Source organism: Callospermophilus lateralis, chromosome 3 (assembly GCF_048772815.1).
Source record: "Callospermophilus lateralis isolate mCalLat2 chromosome 3, mCalLat2.hap1, whole genome shotgun sequence".
NCBI classification, from domain to species: domain Eukaryota; kingdom Metazoa; phylum Chordata; class Mammalia; order Rodentia; family Sciuridae; genus Callospermophilus; species Callospermophilus lateralis.
In genome coordinates, this window is record NC_135307.1 from 107,218,265 (window position 1) to 107,236,043 (window position 17,779).

Consider the following 17,779-nt stretch of genomic DNA (forward strand, 5'->3'; position numbering starts at 1 on the left):
TTGTCCATAATTAAAACTTTATTGAAAAACACCAAAATAGGAGATCATTGTTGTATACCTTACAAAATCAAATGTAATTACATTATCTTGGAAGAGTAACTAGAATTACTGAACTTATAAGGCTTCTGTGAGAAAACATAAATTCTGGAAGTTGCATAGATCATTAGTGTTGCTTTCTTCTAAATGAACAACCTGCAAAGGAATCACAAGAGTATATTAAAATGAAGTTTATTTCATCTTTGGTAAAACTTCAGTAGCAAAAAGTATGTTTTAAGTAAAAACTTCAGTTTTAGGAATATTAGATTGATATATACATATAATTATTTATCCCTTTATATCACAAATTTGCTATAATAAATCCATTATAGTTTATTCTGCTATGACCATAATTGTCACTCTGGTTTCTCAAATCATATAATGGAGTCTAGACCATTAGCCTGAATTCAACAATAAAAAACTGTTTTGAAGATAGTTTTTTAGAACTATTCAGAATAGTTTTCCTCAAAAAGTAACTCCAAGTTCTTCTCAGATCTGTTAGGAAAACTGCTATAGATGCACCTTTGAACCATATGTCAGTATTTGCACACAAAAGTCCAAAATCATACCATGAAATAAAGGTTTCAAAAATCTTACGAATACACTTTAAGAGTAATATTACTCTTAAATATCATATGCTGACTTTATACTCAGATCTTACCAAATCACACTAAATAGACCTTGGATTTACTATTAATACCCTCGTAACTATTTCAGTGAAAACAACACAGAACTCACAGCTCCAAAATAAATTTCACACCAAAATAAACTTCATATCATAATGAAGTTGTAAATCTGCAAGTATTACTATGAAAAATTATATACAAAATTATTTTTTCTTTCTGCTCTAAAGTGAAAGAGGAATTTTATATTAATCATTAAGTAGTTGTTCATAAAAATGAAACCTGTGGCATTTTAATTATATAATAGTTATCTTTTCTTCAGTTGGCAATGATAAAACTATCTCAAGTTAAATATACCAAATACATATGGAACAAAATATTTACAAGAGAAATTTTTAAATCCTATGATTTTTAAAATCATAGGATTATATGTAGTTACTCTTGCTCCCATTCTGATTTATTTTTAATTTATTCCAAGCTAAGCAAATTGGGTGAATAAGTACAAAAGAAAGTGTTCCAAATTTAGAAAAACAACAAAGGAGATCTTTGTAAAGTCAAGAGCATGAATTTATCCGAACGAAGTGGGCACTCTTTACTAAAAAAGTCCACAATGAAAAATTTAAAAAATATCTCATCACTGGGTTAGAAAATATCAAATGATAAACCTTCTGTGAGTCTGGCCTTTCCTCCTGTAGGCTGGCACAACACTGTTGAACAACCTACACAAAGAACCACTGTCTGGGCATGGCTAAAAACTGTGGTAATCTTGTAGCAACCTGGAAAAAAAAAAAAAAAAAGGCAATATTAAAAGTGAAAAGCCATGAAATCATAGCACCTGTTTGGCATATCTAGTAATATGTAAATAAATATTATTTTAAAAGTAATGTTTTATTTATCTCATGTAAGGATTTAGTGCTCCAACATCAAGTCACATATGTTACAAACTTTTCTAGTAACCACGTAAGTTTGTTTAAAGGGTAAAAAATTAATATTTTCTTAAACTTGATATTTCAAAAATACTAGCATTTCAACATGTAATCAATTTTTTTGTAATGCTACATCTTCAAAGTCCAGTGTACCTTTTACCCTTAAAGACCATTTCTGTTTTGACTGGACACAGCCAAATGTGCTCAGTAGCCACATATGGCTAATGGCCGCCACACTGGGCAGCCTGGCTTACCCCGAAAAATCAACTTTTCATCACATCAAAAAAAAAAAAAAGAAAACTCATCATCTGAACAATTTAATGGATTTATTAAGTCAATTATCAGATTCCTTTCGGATGCCCATCTTTACCTTTCCCAAATATGTTTCTACAATGACTTGAGTACATTATTATGAAAATATTCCTTGTGACATTTTCAATTCTGTAATTTCATTTCTATTCAACAGAGGATCCTAACATCTATATACACATAACAAAAGAGCAATCTCTTCAGAAATTTCCCGTAGGAAAAGAATTAAAATTTGAAATTTTACCTGGACATTTTACATCCATAAAATAAGAATTTGGACTTTGAACTAGCCGTTTCTTTTTATGTTTTTTCTTTTCCTCTTCCAAGGAAGGATGTAGCAAATCTCTAGCCAACTAAATAAAAAGGCACATTATTATTGGAGTTTAACCAAAATACTGGCATATTTAACCATACAGGAAATACACATGCAAAATAAGAACAACAGTCATACTCGATAACAATTAAGATATCTTAAAATTTTAATAATCTGATCATTTTCGCCAATACTTTGCGTTTCTAAGAACCTGCCATAGGGCTTTGTGACGATCAGAATGCCAATGGTAAAGCTAAACTGGTTGTTTACTCAACCACATAATAGTCTTCGATAAAAACAAAATTGCGGTGCTAAGAACAAGACTGACTCTTTGGCTGGACTCGCTGAAAGTAGAAACCGCTGAAGTCGTAAGTGCTCGCCAACGCCAGGGTGATTTCTGCCCCCAGGGCAGAAATCTGATCTGACAGAACTTGAGAGGAGACCGCCCTGGACGGAATTAGTACGTAAAACAACTGCGAAGGAAATGTTGAAAAGGAAACAAGCAAGAAACAGCCTCCCAGAGAAAGCTTCAGGGGCGAGAACCACGAAGCACCAGAAAACCAAAAAAGATTCCAACGATCACAGTCTCGTCGGCGCCTACCCAAAACAAGTGACGCTGGGAACAGTTCCACTCCTAGCCACCGACTCCAGATGGCAGTCCAGGGCGGCTCCGGGTCCGCCCGGGTCCACGCCCGTGCAGGGCCCGCCATGCCGCGCTGCCGGGGCAAGCCACAACAAGCCCTCACACGCGAGAAGTGCCCAGCGATTCCAGCCGCCGGCCACCTCTGGCAGGGAGCGCCGCGGTCAGGGGAAGCCGTTAGGCTCAACTGCCCCCTATAACCCTGGACAGACCGAAAGCCCGAAATAAATCCTGAGGCCGAAGTAAACAACTCACAGGCATGATGATGCTTTCGCAAGCACGGTCCGTCCAGATCCAGCAGGCGACAGACTCTTCTGGCTAACCGCACGCGATCGGGCGCTCGGCACAACTTCCGGGATAGAGGTGGCTGGGAGGAGCGGAGCGGACGGTGGGGCGGGCTCGTCCACTCTAGGCACTCTTCTCGGTGGTGAGGACGCTCCGTCTGGGTCAGCGGATGTAGGCCAACGAAGGTTCCTAGGGTGGCGAGGGTGCTGCTGTCCTCATCCCCACGAACCTGCTGCTAGGCCGCAGGCTCCGCCCTGAGCCAACGGCATTTGGGCCGACGGCGTTTGGGCCAGGCTCAGGCTGTAGTGTGCCGGGCTGGAGGGCCACGGCGAGCTTAGGCCGGGAGAGGGAAGCTGGACCCGGCGGCCGCTCACACGACCGGCCCGCCCTCGTTTCGCCCTGCTCTAGGCATGCGAAGCGGTGCGAGTATTCTCTGTTCTTTTTTTGTGTTAAGAAACACAATGTTATTAATAATTAATATGTAGCAGAAAGATTATTAAACAGGTTCCTATCTTTGCATCTGCCTTCCAAGGTGCAGGTTTCGAAGTTCTCAACAGGATGCTGCTGTGCCTTGGGTTTGCTTTGATCTAAAACTGTTATTAAGCAGCATTCATTCTCTGCTGTGCGCCCTCTACCTAGAGGCCCCTTCCTGCCATACTTTTTGAAGTGCATACTTTTTAGAGTGGACAACTCCAGCCTGAAAAAGTAGCGAATACCGCATATAGCCAGATGTGAAGTGTGTTTGACAGAAGGAATGCTTGAAGGGTGGCGTGAGCATGTGTGCCTGAACACTAAGAAACTAGGGAGAAGCTTGACTGGAAAATTGTCCCAACAAGACGTTCCTAATTACTTTTTCTCTCTCTTTGTAAAAAGAATACAGATATAATATTCAATTTGGGGAAATGCAGAAAAACAAAATAAAATTAAGATTACCAACCAGAAATAAACATTAAGTTTTGACCCATATCCTTCAAAATATTTTTTTACTCACTTGCATAGGTTTATTTTCGGTTTTGAATTTTTATGATTGGGATTATCTTTGGTAGATTTCAATTTCTCCTCATTAAATAGATAATGAATATCACTCCCTAATACTATGTGTTCTCCTGCCTTATGATAGTTAATGGGCACATAGAAATTATCCTATGGGTGGATATATGGATATATATTATGATATGTATTATGTGACATTGATATATATGGTATATATCACTATATAACACATGTATGTATATCTCATTCTATTCATACACTGAATTGGATGTTAGGTTTGAGTCTTTAAACTATGGTATTTAAAATATTAATAAATTTTAATACTGCCATACAGATAAATATATAGAATAATACAATTATATAGGCAGAATAATGACCCCCAAAGATGTCAATGTTCCAATCCCCAAGATCTCTAGTAACTGGACAAATGTAATTAAGGTTGCTAATTAGTTGACTTTTAAAAGGTTATGCTGGACTATATGTTTAGACCCAAAATAATCACAAGGGTCCTTGAAAGTGGAAGAGAAAGGAGAGAGAAGGAGAATATGGCCAAGGAAGAAGCATCTGAGAGATGCTATGTTGCTGGCTTTGAAGATGGAGGAAGGGGCTATGAGCCAAGGAATGTGGGTGGGCACCCTTTACAGAATAGAAAAAGCAAGGAAATAAACTGTCCCCTAGAGCCTCCAGATGGAACACAGCCCTGCCAACTCCTCAATTTTAGCTGTGAGAAACTGATTAAACTTGGAAATACAGAACTATAAGATAATACATTTGTATTATTTTTTTTTTAGAGAGAGAATTTTTTAATATTTATTTTTTAGTTTTCGGTGGACACAACATCTTTATTTTTTTATTTTTATGTGGTGCTGAGGATCAAACCCAGTGCCCTGCGCATGCCAGGTGAGTGCGCTACTGCTTGAGCCACATCCCCAGCCCCAAATTTGTATTCTTTTAAAATAAATTTTTGGTAATTTCTTACAGCAACAATAGAAAATTGATACAGAAATGAACACCTATGTATCCCTCCTCAACTCTGTAAAATCTTAACATTCATTATTCCCTGTTACCAATTTTTCACTCTTAAACAACACTGAGGTGCACATTTTTAGTTAAGTTTTTGTGTACATCTTTGATTATTTTTTTAGGACATATTTCTAGAGGAGGAATTGCTGAGTCAAAAGTTGTGCACATTTTAAAGTTTATAAAATGAACCGTCAAATTATTCTCCAAAAGAGTTAAACAATTTTTATTCCAGAAGAAAATGAGAATAACCTCTTTTTTGCACCCTTGACAATATTGGGTATTATGTCTGTTTTTCAGTTCTTTAAACAATTGCTTCAGTTCTTTAAACAGTAGGGTATCAAAAACCCTTCACCTATGAGACACTCAGAGGTAACACAAGAAAGAAAAAACTCTCCAGGTCAAGAAGACCTTGACTCTACTTCTAACACTGTCTCCGCCTCCAAAGCTCAATTTTCTCCTGACCTGTCCCCATGCCTGTGCATTGATGGCAGATTAAAGGACTTGTATGCAGATGAAGGCCCCAGAGTCTCTGTATTGACAGCCTGCTCTTGGGATCCTTCAGAAAGAACACCCCCACTGGCTGCCCAAAGAACCATGAGGTACAAATTGAAGTTATGATTTCTGCTCTGAGAACTCTCCAGCTGCCTATCTGGTCTGAGAAAGTGCCACTACCTGTCCCCTGGAGTGAAATTCTTCAGTTACACCCTTGTTTTCCCAGAAACAGGGTCAGAGGTTTAGTTGTGTTTTCAAAAAAATTGGAGTGGGAGGTGGGAGCCCTAAAGATAACTTTTCACACCCTCCCCTTTCTGGTTTTTTGTTTTTTTTTTTCTTTCCTGAGAAGTTCCCAAGACATGTCATCTGCAAACTTTAACAAGGTTGCGTTTTCTCTTTCTTCTATTGTTCACCTGTCATCAGATTTCAAAGCATTTCTGGCTTATTCTCAACCACTTCTGATATCAGCAGCAAATTCTGAAAGGCCGTCTCTCTTCTGCCTACCATTCTCCAATAACAGCATTGCCTTTGTGCCCAAAGAACCAACTGTAGGGGTTGCAGCCCATCTGTCATTCATAAGGATGCCTCACACACTCGGGTAAGCTCCCATTGATAAGGACTTAAGACTCTCAGACCCAAACTCTGGTGTCATTTTCTTTATTTTCCATACCAATTGGGCTGGAAGATCATGTTCCTCATTATTGAGGACTGTGCTAGGTTTGCTGCATGTGTCTACCACCAGATCTTGCCCTTCATACTTCATGCTACTCATGCCCAGGAGACTGACTGATGACTGCATCCACTAGATTCCCTTCCTCTCTGATGTCTACTTGAGTTGGGCATCAGTAGAGTGAAATTGCCAGAGAAGAGCAATGTTGGGTTATTTACTCCTTAGGATCTATCTTTGATGGGCCATTTTATCCCAAGTGACTAATTGCAATAGTTGCATGGTGTCCCTGTCTCCCATGTTTTTCCCCTGTTCTTCCCCTTTGTGCTGAGGGTTGGTGCTTTATAATCCTTTGTCTGTTTCTGTTAACCCTGTCCCAACCTTGTAAATACTCCCTTAAGGAAACTCTTTTTAGTCGTACCTTTGAGTGGACCATCTGTAATCTGTCAGGACCCTAATGTGGTATTTCCCCAGTAGGGAAATGCTTCCCTCTTAGCTTGTATGGCTTTGCTGACAGGGCTCATCTACACCTTAGTCATCAATCAACTGGGTCACCATGGAATGTCCATTGTTCCTGTCCATGGGACCCTTCAGGTTTGACAGACTAAGTTTCCTCTTGTTCTGTGCTTGAAATGTATATGAGAATATTAAAAATATGACTTCTAGGCCTAGCCATGCATATCGTTGTCATTTTGTCAGTCAGCAGCATTAGTATCATCTGGGAACATGTTGGAAATACATATTCTCAGGCACCATCCCTGATCAACTGATTCAGAATCTGTATTTTAACAAGATCTAGTTATATGTGAGCACATCCCAGTGAGAAGCACTGGCCTAGATTCACCACATTCTTTTATTTTGTCTGGTGCTGGGATTGAACCCTGGGTTTTGCATATGCTAAGCACATGCTCCACCACTGAGCTGTATCCCCACCACCCCACTACATTGCCATTCTCTCTGGAGTCTTCCTACCTTCCCAATGGAACTTTCAGGAAGCCAGAACAAACTACTACTATTCCAGGGTAAGAAAATCAAGGATATATCTCTAGATTGAAGCAGGGAAGTTCCCTCTTCCCCTATTTCTCCAAGAAATCTTTATTCCAACAAATCTATTCTCCTTTATCATATCCAGGAGCTCAATGATCCTCAAACTAGTTCGCACATTATATAATTATAATTACCAAAAAATCAACCTTGACCAAGGAAATTAACAGTATTTGGGGAAAGGATCCAGGTGGCAGCATTTATTTATTTATTAGTATATTTTGGTACCAGCTGGCAGTATTTTTAAAAACTACCCAGGTAATTTTCATGAGCAGCCAAGGTTGAAAACCACTGATGCAAGTTCTTTACAGTTTTCAAAGGCAAAGGCCAGAAAGAACTGAAAGCTACTACTCCTGAAAGGGAGTCAGCACTCTCCCCTTCCACTGGAGGTCTCAGCCAGAAGGCCCTCACCAGATCTTGCACCTTAATTCTGGATCCTATACACACTTGGTAGCCAGGTGAGATCTCCAAGCACTTGTCCTGCCTGCTGTGGTAATCAGGTCTCTGGCTTTCTCCTCAGCTTTCCTGCAGACTCTCTCTTTATCCTCCTGTCTCCAGGGAAGAAAGTGAGCTACTTAAAGGCAGGTTACTCTCTCAAACTTCATTGTAATTCCCCTGCTAATAGTAAAGATGTTTTATGAAAATACGGAGGTCAGCAGAAATTTATGCAAATGTAATCGCTTCCTTTTCTGAATTCTTTATTGCATACATTAATCACTTCTTAATAACCACTGCAGTCTTTTGAGGGTTTTCTTTCTAATTCTCTTGCACTGATATTTTACTTTCCCTGAATCTGTGTCTTATCTTCCTGAAAAGTCCACAGCTTCTTGAAGACCAGAATTTGGTCTCATATCCTAATAGTGAAATCGTGCTAATCACTGCAGGAAAATACTGCACTCAACATAACTGACTTGATGGCCATTCTTTGAGGACTAACCATTCCATCTAGTTTATCTAGACTCCGTCTCTTCTAACTTGACTAGATCTTTCTTGGTACACACCTTTGATCATTTCTTTGTCTCACTTGGTGTGATGGGGAAACCAAAAAACCACTGAATTCTGACTGAGATTCAGTTAACTTGTTTCCAAAGTTGGGAAAATAATCCAGTCATTTGGGGGTGGGATTAATAAGACACTGTGGGGCTGGAGATGTGGCTCAAGGGGTAGTGCGCTCGCCTGGCATGCGTGCGACCCAAGTTCGATCCTCAGCACCACATACAGACAAAGATATTGTGTCCGCCAAACACTAAAAAATAAATATTAAAATTCTCTCTCTCTCTCCTCTCTCTTTCTTAAAAAAAAAAAAAATAAGACACCGTGATGAGCTGTGTGCTTCTTCCCTTGTAAAGTGCATACAGGCAAAATAAATTAAATGCTTTCTATCTTTCCATTAGATAAAAGATGATTAAAAAAACAAATAGTTGGGCTGGGGATATAGCTCAGTTCGTAGAGTGCTTGCCTTGCATGCACAAGGCCCTGGGTTCAATCCCCAGCACCACACACACATACACACACACACACACAAAAAAAAAAAAAAAAAAAAAAAGAACTCAAAATAAAATCATTTACAAACAAATGGTTAAGGGGCTCAAAGTATTAAGAAGGATGGTGCTCTATTTAGTCACATATAAAAATTTATTCAACTATTTATGGAATGTCTGCTATACACAAAACAGCAAGCAATATAAACTCTTTTTCCTAGGAGGTTTAATTTAATTCTAATAGTTACTTAACTATATGAGTTGTTTCCTCATATATAAAATAAAAATATTTATACTGATTTCATAAGGTTATATGAAGATAAAAGAAATAGTGCACAGTAACTGTGAGTGCTCAATAAATGCAGCTGCAATTCCGTGTGTGTGTGTGTGTGTGTGTGTGTGTGTGTGTGTGTGTTTTGTTTTGTTTTGTTTTTGGTACTAGGGATTGGACCCAGGGCACTCAATCACTGAGCCACATCCCCAGCCCTATTTTGTATTTTCTTTAGAGATAGGGTCTCACTGAGTTGTTTAGCACCTCACTTTTGCTGAGGCTGGCTTTGAACTGGATCCTCCTGCCTCAGCCTCCCCTGACTTGTTAATCATATGGCAAATGTCAGGTTATGTAGGAACAATCCACTCCAATTTTAGACAGCTTCAGTTGTTCCTTATTGTATCAAAATCTGTTTGCTTAACTTAAATTCTCCAAGCCCAGGGCGGGAAACACAGAAATACATGTCATTCATTTTCCCAAAAACAAGCCCAGGGCCAATTGAAGATAGTGTTTTATCTTTTCTTAGACTTGGTTTCTCCAGGATGTGTATCACTGACTCCTGTAAACAGTATTTGCGATTTCTTATTCTCTGATATGCTTCCATTTGCTCATATCACTATTAAAATAGTTTCAATGGCTAAATATATTGCCAGCTTAAAATAATGGAACCATTACTTTGCTTATTCTGATAATCATATTTGTATCAGTATAGCCCAATATCAGTATAGCCCAATATCACTATAAGATTTTTTGCCAATTCAATAGCATTACACTATTGATTTACATAAACTTACAGTTGATTAAAATCCTGTCTTTAACTGCTATTACACCTCAGACCCTTATTTTAATTGAATTTTAAGAAATCTAAAATTGCTTTGAATGTATTAAATATAATTGAAATATACACTTTAAGTTGGTGAAGTGTATGGTATATAAATTATATGTCAGTTAACCTGTTTAGAAATCTAAACACAAGAAAGAAAAGCAGATGTATTCTGTTAAATACTATGATCTTTCCAGATGCTTTATCATATATGAACTTTTAAATAATCCTTTTGGATTCTAGAGAAATTAATATACTTGTCCAAATGAAGAAATAAGTACTTAAACTCAGGTCTGCACAAGAACCCATGCTCCCAACACCCTCATTCCACTATATCCACACTCCTTTTTTTTTTTATTTTTATTTTTTCGTGATGATGCTGGGGATTGAACCCAGGGCTTTATGCATGTGAGGCAATCACTCTACCAACCAAGCTATATCCCCAGCCTCACTCTCCATTTTGGTCAGTCTACTGAGTGCCAAGCATTGATTTTGGTTCCCAGATGAGTTCATTTGGAGGAGCTCTGATTAGGCAGGCAGAGCCAGCCACAGGACCACATGGACCCTCAGAGTAGTAACTGGTGACATAGTAGGTTAGAGAGCATCAGAGTTTGAAAAGATCTAGTAAATGGCAAAAAAAAAAAAAAAAAAAAAAAAACAGGTCTCCTATAAGTAATCAAATATGATTACTGGAAGTGATAAAAGTGGAGGTGGTAGAGTGGGGAGGAGATGCTGGGAAGAACAGTGTGAGTGATTCAGTCTGGCAGTGTGAATCAGGCAGGACAAAGGGCAGGTAGCAAGGTCTCACCTTGGTTTGTGTTTCCAGCACATTACCTGGGGAGAACAGATGTAAGCAAATTAGAGTACTGACCTTAAGGATGCAGGGTCCTGGGCAGGTTCAGGAAAGGAAGCAGGCACTGAAGCCTGGGAATCAAGGACTCAAGTCCTACAATAAGGAATCAAACCTGAGACTCAATTCCAGGTTGAGGGCAGAAGTCCAAGCCAAAACTCACACATAGAGGTGGAGCATGACACGTTAGAGGGTAACCTAACTATGTGTCCTGAACTACCAAAACAGAGCTCCTCAGAGCCTTCAGCTAGACCCAAGACTTGCCTGTGAATCTGGGGAAGGGTCACACTTACAGATGAGTGTCAAATGCTCCAGCAATAGAACTGATCTATTGTTGGAGGAATTGGTGAAACCACTGCTGATTATTTGTTGTGGCTACAGTATACATAACCAATGACATACCCCATGGATACATTCCAAGTGAGACAAAATTCTGGGTGTGCCATCAACGATGCTTCCTAATATACAAGAAAGCATATCAGTGACCAAGAGAATATTGTTTCAGGGCTAACCGTAAATCTCTTGTATCTACTCCAATCATCAGCAAAAATTATCTGTGCCTATTTGATTTTAGCACACTGGCCAGGGTGGGCATCAACAGGCAGACACTTTCCATATAACCAGGATCTCTGGCTTGGCCCCCCTCTCTGCCAGAGCACTGATTTAGCAAAGTCTCCTTGGGTTTCAAGTAACAGAGACATCTCACACTTGCATGAGCTAAAATGGACAGTGACCTGGACATAGGCCAGGGCAGGAAGGGCAGCTGGGCCCCATGGGGGTGGGAACAAAACCCTGAAAGGGCACTGGGAGTGGAGACAGCTCTGCTTCTGCCACCTCTCTCTTTTTCTTGGGGTGACCTAGTTTCTTATCTCTCCTCTCTAACATCGCTTCAGTCTCTTTGCTCCACAGCCTGGTTTTTCCTGCCTCCCAGAGTACATAGTGAAAATGGCCACACCAGCCCCCTGTTATATGCTGTCCTAGTTCCAGGGCCAATTGTGACTGACCACAGGCCTATGTCCCAATTCCAGATGCCCTAGTAAGAGAATCTGGTTGTCTTAGTTTGAGTCTGGAGTGTTTACTCCAATCATCTGTGGCCAGGCCAGCAGAAGTGCTTGAGGTGATAGTGACTCCTGAGGAGGGAATTGGGAAAGGAGGCATAGACTGGATGAAAACTTCACCAGGTGCTTATTCCCTCCTAACTGTTGTCACTGCTTCATGTGGCACAGCACCTGGTGGCTCCAAGTCCTTCCCTTTAGGCAGCTTTGCTGTTGCTCTGCCTTCTCATTGAAATAAAATATTCAGTTTATTGACTGGGAACATTTTCTCCATAAACTTCAGCAAACTGGTCATAAATGTCTACAACAAAAACTTGTTTTTCATGTAGAATAATCAAATCTGGGTCCATGCATCAAAGGAGAAAACAAACCAAAGACATACCAAGTACATTGACACTGAGTCAATTTACAAAGATCTACATGTGCCTGTCAGTATTATTCTACAACCAACAAAATTAATGTGCCTAATGAGCAAGTAATTCATTTGCAAAGTGCCTTTTTAAAACAGTCTTAACATTATATCTGAATGAGAACTATTTTATTCATATTTTTTCAAGTGCCAAATAATAAAATCTGAAGTTAGGGGTGAGAGGGAGAAAATCTGGAGGTTCTGACCTAAGTGGATTCCTGCTTCAGATTTATAAAATGGCATTAAGGGAACTATGAGGCAGGTTGCCAAATCTGAAGGCTATACTTCTAGGCTCTGAGAGCAATTAAGATTTCTTCTCATATAATCTCTAATTGATGATGAGGATGACAATGGCCAGGATATCACCTGAGCACTTATTTTGTGCCATGCACTGCTCTAAGCCCTTCACATGGATTATCTCAGAGGGAGACAGTGTTAATATCTTTATTTTATAGATGGAGAAACTAAGGCATAGAGATAATTAGGTACAAGTCCCAAGGTCTCACAAGTGAGAATTTGCAGAAGTAAGATACAAATCTAAGTTGGGCTGCAACTAAAGACGAGGGCTCAAATCCAGGGCCTCATGCAAGCTAGACAGGTGCTCTACCACAGAACCACATTCCAACCTAGCCCTAGCTGAAGACGTGTGTGTGTGTGTGTGTGTGTGTGTGTGTGTGTGTTGCTGGGGACTGAATCTAGGGCCTTGTTCATTCAAAGCAAGCACTCTATCAACTGAGCTATATCCCCAGCCTTAGCTGAAGACTTTTGATCTTAACCACTACAATATTGTTTTTAGGTCTTCCAACAAATTTTTTAATTAAAAAAATGTAACTCCCTAGTGAACTCTAGGCCTTCATATCATTTTTTTATATTTATTTTTTAGTTGTAGTTGGACACAATACCTTTATTTTATTTATTTATTTTTATGTGGTGCTGAGGATCAAACCCAGAGCCTCACACGTGCTAGGTGAATGCTCTACCACTGAGCCACAACCCCACCCCTCTTTGTATCATTTTTATCACTCATTAGGTCTTTTTATTTTCAATGTATTTGAACAAGCTTTCTCTGTGTGTTTCCTGTACGGAAAATACTGATGTCATGGACCAAGTAAAAATGATTAAGACTCTCTTGGGGTTTTCAAGGAATTTAAGGTTATTTAATATTAAGGAAAAGATTGTATGAACATACTTATAACACAAGACCGAATATGATCTACCATCCCAGAAACACTATAGATATTAAGGGAAAAGAGCAGTCCTTTCTACTAGGTATATAAAAGTTATGATCTGCAATTGAACATTATTAAATGAATTGTATGTGAGATAAGAATCCATGTTAGTCTGTCCCATGTTAGTCCAGCTCCAGGAATAAACGGATATACCTTGTTCTTTGTACTTTGGTGTGGAATTCAGCCCATCACCTGTTACTAATTAGACCAAGTGGATCTTGGTGCTGCTTGCCAGCCAGATATCTGACGTATGCACTGATTTCATGCTTGTTGCTCCCCTCCATTACCAAGCCCTGCTTTATTTTCAGGCAACTTGAATGCAACTATATGCTTTCCTGTACCTCTGAAGTCTGTAGCAATCTGCCACTGGGACTTGGATTCTTAAATGTGACAGCAGAAATCAGGATGCACTCCAGTCTTAAATGACTTGGGTAAAATAGCTCTAATGCTCCTTTTCATTGATAGAACGACTTTACATGACAAAGCCCATCACAATCATTACTAATTAAACCTGCCACTCGCCTTCTGAAGTAGGGCTGAATTAGTTTGCTCGTTTTACAGCTGACAAAACAGAAAGGCTTAGGGATTTGCTGAAAAGAAGTGTTTAAGGCAGGAAGCCTGGCCTCATTCCATTTCTAGTTTATTCTTTGCCTGAAATAGGCCTTCAAAGTGCCCAGCTCTTAACCCCAAGCAGCTTACGGAAATCAACCGAGAAGAGGAGCTTGGCAAAGCAATGGCAGGAGTGTGGACCACAGCATTAGTGTGGGGCTTGAATTATTTGAAAACAGTCATGTCTTATTTTTCTGGTTCCCAGTGGATATTAAACACTGTCTCCCCCACACACATACCCCTACAGAGTTTCTCCTCTTGAATCAGGGAATAGGAGCAGAATGTTGGGATATAATTTTAATGTTGCTTTAGAGCAATAATACATTTGACCTGGTAACAGTGTGGCCCACCCACTACCCTCAGTTCAACCTCATTGTCAGATTCTTTTTTTTTTTTTTAATTTTAATTTTTAAAAAATATTTTTAGTTGTTGATAGATATTACTTATTTATTTATATTTATATGTGGTGTTGAGAATCAAACCCAGTGCCTCATACATGCTAGGCGAGTGCTCTACCACCGAGCTACAACCCCAGCCCTTATTAGCAGATTCTTTACAGTTGGCATAAATATCCAGATGTTCAGTACTCATTAGCAGATTCTTTACAGTTGGCATATATATCCAGATGTTTCACATCTGCAGATTCAACGAACCATGGATCAAAAATATTTGAATAAAAATTGCATCTGTACAGACTTATTCTTGTCAATATGCCTTAAACAATATGATCCAACAACTATTTACATAGCATTTCCATTTCATTATGTATCATAGTGATTTCTCGATGATTAAAAGTATACAGGAGAATATAGGTTAAATGCAAATACTATACCTTCTTATATAAGAGTCTAGGGCACCCTCATTTTTTGATATGGGGGTTCTGGAATAAATCTTCCATGGATACTGAGGGATGATCTTATATTAAAATTTTCAAACTCAAACATATTCAAAGAGCAGACCCAGTTCCACATGGGTAGGACCTGGTACAAGAGAGAAATGAGAGCCCACATCATATATGTTTAAAAATTACAGCTGAAACTAATGAACTAATTCCCTACCTTGACAAATATACATTTATAATGACCCAGAAAATCCTCAGAGCACATTAGAAGGTTTTGGTTCAGGGAGGGTGGTCCTAACCAATACAGATGCCCTTCTTTGTCACCTAGTGGCATCATGACATGAAGTAGATCCCAACCAAACTCTGGTCATTTGGGTCACTACTTGGGCCAATGATGCCACACCAGTTGCACAGTTTGCCCTCAGAAGGAAAGATCAGTGGAAGAAGACCACATCAGTCTGGGAAGCAGTGACTTTGGTAGGGAATTCAGGGTCTGGGTACCTTGAGTATGGTTTAAAAGGAAGTCATGCTTCTGGGCAAGTAAACTATTGGCTTGTGGACTCCTTGCCCAGTAAAAAGGAGTGACCAGAGTAGGCCCCAGGGGTGGGATCTCAGAGCAAATCATAACCAGCCAAATAATAAACCAAAAGTGTGAGTTAATTTTAGAGTCTGCACAAATCAATAATTTCTACCTTAACTATAAAAAGAAAGGCATAAATAGTTTAAAATGTGTGGGTTTTTTTTTTTGTCCTTGGGTTTGAACCCAGGGGTACTATACCACTGAGCTACACCCCCAGACCTTTTTATTTTTTATTTTGAGAGAGTCTGGCTACATTTTCCAGGCTGTTCTTGAATTTGTGATCATCTGCCTCAGTCTCCCTGGTTACTGGGATTATAGGTGCATGCCACCATGCCTGGCTGTTTTATTTGCTATGTTCAACAAATAACTTACTTATTTTGGAAGTATTCATGATCTCTAGTAGGTGTAAGGGCCCAAATCCAAATGAATAAGCTCTATAATTAAATATTTCATTAGAGAGGTTGAATTCCCCTAAGAACCCAGATATCAAAACTATAGATGGTGATCCTGGGGAGTGGAGTGCCACTCTACTGACACCCAAGAAGGAAAAAGAAGGAAATATGTCACACTGGGCTACTGGCATGTGCTATATTACTCTTTGGGGGCAGAGGTGTGTCCTTTTGTGGAGGGTGATACTGGGAATTGAACTCAGGGGCACTTGACCACTGAGCCATATCCCTAGCCCTATTTTGTATTTTATCTAGAGATAGGGTCTCACTGAGTTGCTTAGCACCTCTTTTTTGCTGAGGCTGGCTTTGAACTTGCAATCATCCTGCCTCAGACTCCTGAGCTGCTGGAATTACAGGCATGTGCCACTGTGCCAGGCTAGAGGAATGTCCTTGAGTCAGCCAAAGGTGAGAGGATCTGCAAGACAAAACATATCCCCTGTTGCCCTCAGAATCAGGGTTGTGATGCTAGTCCTGTCTTAAGATACAAAGAAGTTAAAATTATGAACTTCTTTATGGTTAACCCATGCCTCAATTTTGTTTAAATTAGTTTACATTTAAATTTAAGAAAATATGTCCATATATATAAGAGGATTTGTGTCATCAAATTCTCAATGCAAAAGATATAAACAAGGAAATGTGTAAGATGTATATTTTGATGATGATTGTTATTGTTGCTATTGTGTATTAAATGTAACACTGGATTTTGGACTTTGGCTCAAGTAAGGGCTTTCATCCAGCCTTCTCTGTCAACATTGTTTCTAATATATAAAGGACACATTTCCTTAATGATCTTTGGAGGTTGGCTATATAAATTAATTTCCTTAAAATCCTTTTTGATTTTAAAATGAAGGTAAGAATTAGATAAAATAGTTGGTTCACACCTTCAGGCAATGGTATTTCGTGGATGTGGAAAGACATGTTCTCCTTCTACCCCAATAAGCTTCCTTCACAAATATCTACTATCTGTTCAGATTGAACCACTCTGAAGAGCCAAGGACAATTTGTGTGCCCAGACTGATCCCATTTCTGGCTACTGCCTCACAATTTGGCCTGTTTACTACTGTCAGCACAAGTATCCAACTTTCTGAAAGCAACCTCAAAGTCTCCCCAGTACAGTTCAGGTTTCATGTCATTGTGATTCATCCTCCTCACCCATCCAGTCTTAAGGTGAATTGTGTGTCCAGAGCAAGTGATTCAGAGCTGGTCAGCAAGACTATCCTCATTTGTTCCTGACCTGCAATCTAATGAGAAGTGTGACTTTTGGGTGATGCTGATGGCTGCTAGGAAAATCTGATGTCTCATAACCTTCCATTAATTCAGTCAGGGAATTGGGGTGTTCTGATACTGGTAAACTATTTGCCTGCAGACTACCAGTTTTGAAGAAAATATGAACTAATTTTGAAACAACGATAAACCAACACATCAGCACATTAAAGCATATCATAATTCCATCTAGTATTGTATCACTTATGTGTGTGCTTTGCCTCCCCCATAAGATCATAGACTTCTTAAGGATGGCCTGTATCAGTTTAATCTTTATTCCCTTGATAATACCTAGCAAGTTGATTTATATATTACAGGTGTTTAAAAAGTTTTTTAATTAAATGAATCAAAACGTAGAACACAAACGATAATTTACCAACATGACCGTCCTTCTCTGATGACTCAAAAGATCCTCCAGGATTACACATTTCTTCAGGGCCATTATGTGTGTTTATTTTGGGTATGTTTAAGTATAGGCCAAATGGTTGAAAGGGGAATTCTGCAGTGACTGGAAGATAGGATTTGATATCTACTAACTCATTCAAATTCTAACTCTATTGTGCATATA

The 17,779-nt window shown here is 39.2% G+C and overlaps 1 protein-coding gene across 1 annotated transcript; it reads right to left on the reverse strand.

Moving 5' to 3' along the window:
* Rps27l (ribosomal protein S27 like) lies at positions 1–3,217 on the reverse strand. The gene is made up of 4 exons (XM_076848618.1): positions 3,103–3,217; positions 2,139–2,247; positions 1,325–1,435; positions 1–192 (listed from the first exon to the last, which is right to left on the reverse strand). Exons 1-4 carry the CDS (start codon positions 3,106–3,108, stop codon positions 164–166), a joined length of 255 nt encoding a protein of 84 aa, XP_076704733.1. The 5' UTR covers positions 3,109–3,217; the 3' UTR covers positions 1–163.
* Positions 3,218–17,779: the final 14,562 nt, after the last annotated feature.

Coding starts and splice junctions, on each gene's coding strand:
- Rps27l (XM_076848618.1), bottom strand. Junction 1,436..2,138: donor TATGGATGTAAAATGTCCAG/GTAAAATTTCAA, acceptor TTTTTTTTCCAG/GTTGCTACAAGATTACCACA. Junction 193..1,324: donor AAAGGCCAGACTCACAGAAG/GTTTATCATTTG, acceptor ATTCCTTTGCAG/GTTGTTCATTTAGAAGAAAG.